Source organism: Myotis brandtii, unplaced genomic scaffold (assembly GCF_000412655.1).
Source record: "Myotis brandtii unplaced genomic scaffold, ASM41265v1 scaffold9193, whole genome shotgun sequence".
NCBI lineage: Eukaryota > Metazoa > Chordata > Mammalia > Chiroptera > Vespertilionidae > Myotis > Myotis brandtii.
Window position 1 is genome coordinate 2,855 of NW_005371788.1, and position 3,095 is coordinate 5,949.

General features: G+C 61.4%; 1 gene segment (V, D, J or C); it reads left to right on the top strand.

Moving 5' to 3' along the window:
* The first annotated feature begins 918 nt into the window (after positions 1–918).
* LOC106724656 lies at positions 919–1,552 on the top strand. The segment is given in 2 exon segments: positions 919–996; positions 1,113–1,552. Coding segments are annotated over 2 exon segments (486 nt in total).
* Positions 1,553–3,095: the final 1,543 nt, after the last annotated feature.

Below are 3,095 nucleotides of genomic sequence, written 5' to 3' on the forward strand. Positions count from 1 at the left end.
CCAGGTCAGAAGAGCAATCCTGGTCCAAACGGCCAGCAGCCTAGCCTGACACGGGCCCTAAGCAGGACCTGATTCCCATGTGCCTTGGACACACGACCCCGTGGACTCAGCCTTGGAGGGAGCAGGGGAGTGTCCCCACCTCAGTCCACACACAGATCCATGTTTCCCAGGGAAAGACCGATGCCAACACCGTGAAGATCTGAGCGCTGTTCACCACAACGCAGGGAGGACAGACACCTGAATAGAGAAAAGAGGGCGGGGACAGGGAGCGATCAGGAGGCTTAGAGGGTCGGAGAGGGTGTCTGGGGGGGAGAGTAGGGCAGGAAGGGGGCTGAAGGTCAGGCTCAGAGGTGAGTCACCTGCATTGGAGTCTTGACCCACCATCTCTGTCTGGGGGATTCTGGGAAAATCGTTCACCTCCCAGGATGCTCCCTCCTCATTGGCTGGAGGAGAGGCTGGGCCCCCAGCAGAGGATGGTGTGGGCTCCTGTGACGCTGAGTGAGGGGCCCAGGGACACACTCCCCACCTGTCAGCCTCCAGGAAGCTCTCAGAAGCAGTCATGGTGATGAACCAGCTGCACAGGCAGGTGACATTCACCCCGGGGACACCAGGGGGCGCTGTGGGTCCTGGTTTGGGGCCTTTAGAGGTCAGAGTCCCCTGGGCTGAGTCAAGTGCAAAGAGCAGGACTGAGCTCCTTTGAAGACCCTTCTGTTGGGCCAACCAGCTCTTAGCAATGAAACCCACACCTGCCCTCTGCCCCAGGGGAGGCCCCGCAGGAGGCCCTGGGCTCAGGGCGGGGCCAGCAGCTGAGACAGACCCTGGCTGGGCCCAGAGAGCAGATTTGCATCCCTGCTCCTCCCTCCTGAGCTGCAGGCAGAGAGGATAAGACAGGAGCTGGCAGGGCCAGTGCCAGCTGGGCAGCCGCAGGCAGCGCTCAGGACCCTCCCACCATGGCCTGGCTTCCCCTCTACCTCCTGCCCCTCGTCGTCTCCACAGGTCAGAGCGGCCACAGCCCCTGGGGTCCTGCCCCCGATTCTCCCTCCAAGCTCAGTCCCAGGGGCGCCTGCTCATCGGGGTGCAGTGGGCATCGCTCTTGTGTTTTCTGTCCGCAGGTCTCTGTGCTGCTCCTGTGCTCACCCAGCCCCCATCTGCCTCTGCCTCCCCGGGGGCCTCGGCCAAGCTCACCTGCACCCTGAGCCGGGAGCACAGCAGCTTCTATATTCACTGGTTTCAGCAGAGACCAGGACAGGCCCCTCGGTACATCATGCAACTTAAGAGCGATGGAAACCAAACCAAGGGGGACGGGATCCCCGATCGCTTCTCGGGCTCCAGCTCTGGGGCCGACCGCTACTTAACCATCTCCAACCTCCAGTCCGAGGACGAGGCTGAGTACATCTGTGGTGTGAACTATAACACTGATGGCAAATTCGCGGGGTTCCACAGCGACACAGACAAAGGGGAAGTGAGGCCTAAACCTCCCTCCCTCTGTCTGCTCCTCCCGGAGACTCGGTGGACCTGCTGCCTGTCCCTCTCCTGGGTGCTGCGATGCTGACTCTTTCCTCTCAAAACCCATCACCCACCTCCTGCTCCCCAAGTCACCACGGGGAGAAACAAACGGGGGCCATGACTGAGGTCCTTGTGCCGACACTTACATTCTGATCCCCCCTCACCTGTGGGCAGGAGCTGGGACAGACCACACCAGGCCCCGCAGACCGTACCCCTGAGGACTTGGCTGCGCTTACCAGGTTCCCTGGAGCCACGGGGCCTGGGCTCCTGTCCAGGGCTCTGCCCAGGGAAGGAACAGAGGCCTTAGGGTACAGGGGTGACTTTGGACGTCGCCTGTTGCCTCTTTTGCTCCGTGGAGGGAAGCAGGGCCCTGGCAAGACAGGGACTGAGCAGGAAGCGTCTGGTCCTCAGGGAGGCAGGACAGAGCCCTGACCCCGAGGGGGGCACATCGCGGGGCCCAGGAGGGAGGCGGGGCCTGTGCGGAGGTGTGAGCAGGACCAGCCTGGAGCAGGGCCTGGCTCCTCCTGCTGCACCAGGGCCTCTGCTTGTGGGGCCAGGACAGGCTCCCCCTCTGCCCAGGCCTTTGAGCGACAGGGCGGGACCCCAGCTCTGAGGAGGGACAGGGAGCAGGAGGAGCAGGAGGGGATGGATCAGGGCTGACCCCACAGTGACCTCTGTCAGCCCAGCGGCTGGAGTCACAGGGTCCCAGGGCCACCCCCATCCCCTCTTGTGAAGGGCTGTTGTCTAAAGGGCTGCGGTGACTTTGTCCCAAATGTGGCTCCACGGGTCGCTCTGCAGGATGGGTCCCCACCCCTCACCCTGCAGGGAGGGGCCAGGAGGACGGTCCGGGTTAAATGGGAACCCCAGTGTGGACCACACTCACCCAGGGCCTCCCAGGGCCTGGCTGCCCGTAACGTGGGAGAGTCAGCAGTGGCCTCGACGGACAGACAGAGGGACGCCTGTGCGAGTGAGGACGGCGAGGGAAGGAGCAGAGGCAGATGTCCCTGCTGTGCTGAGATGGGCACCAGCCTGTGAGCCCGCCGCCTGCACACGTCCCAGGTCACAGGGCGACACGGGGCCCCGGAGAGGCCATGGGGACCCTCTGCTGTGGCCACGGGGTGACAGGGTCAGGGTCTCAGGGGCCTCACGTCAGCCCTGGTGGGAAAGGGACGGATGATCCGTGTGGAGAACTGTCCCTTTCTTTGTCTGTGTCTTACCTGTGGCTTTGGCTTCAGAGGGGCCCGGTGACTCTGAGCCCAGAAAGGCAAGATTGCATCTAAAGTTCCAGTGCGGCATCCTTTACACTCAATAAAGCTGTTTCACAAAAGAAAAAAGCCCAACCAGCGTGGCACCATGGCTGAGGGTCAATCTAAGAACCAGGAGGTCAGGGTTCAAATACCATTAAGGGGACGTGACTGGATTGCAGGCTTGATCCCCGGTACGAGGCGTGCAGGAGGCAGCTGATCTATGATTCTCTCTCACCATTGATGTTTCTTTCTTTCTCACACTGTTTTCTTCTCTGAAATAAAAAAATATTAAACAAAAAAACAAAATAAATAAATGCTTGAGTGGCAGGGGGGCTTGGGGGA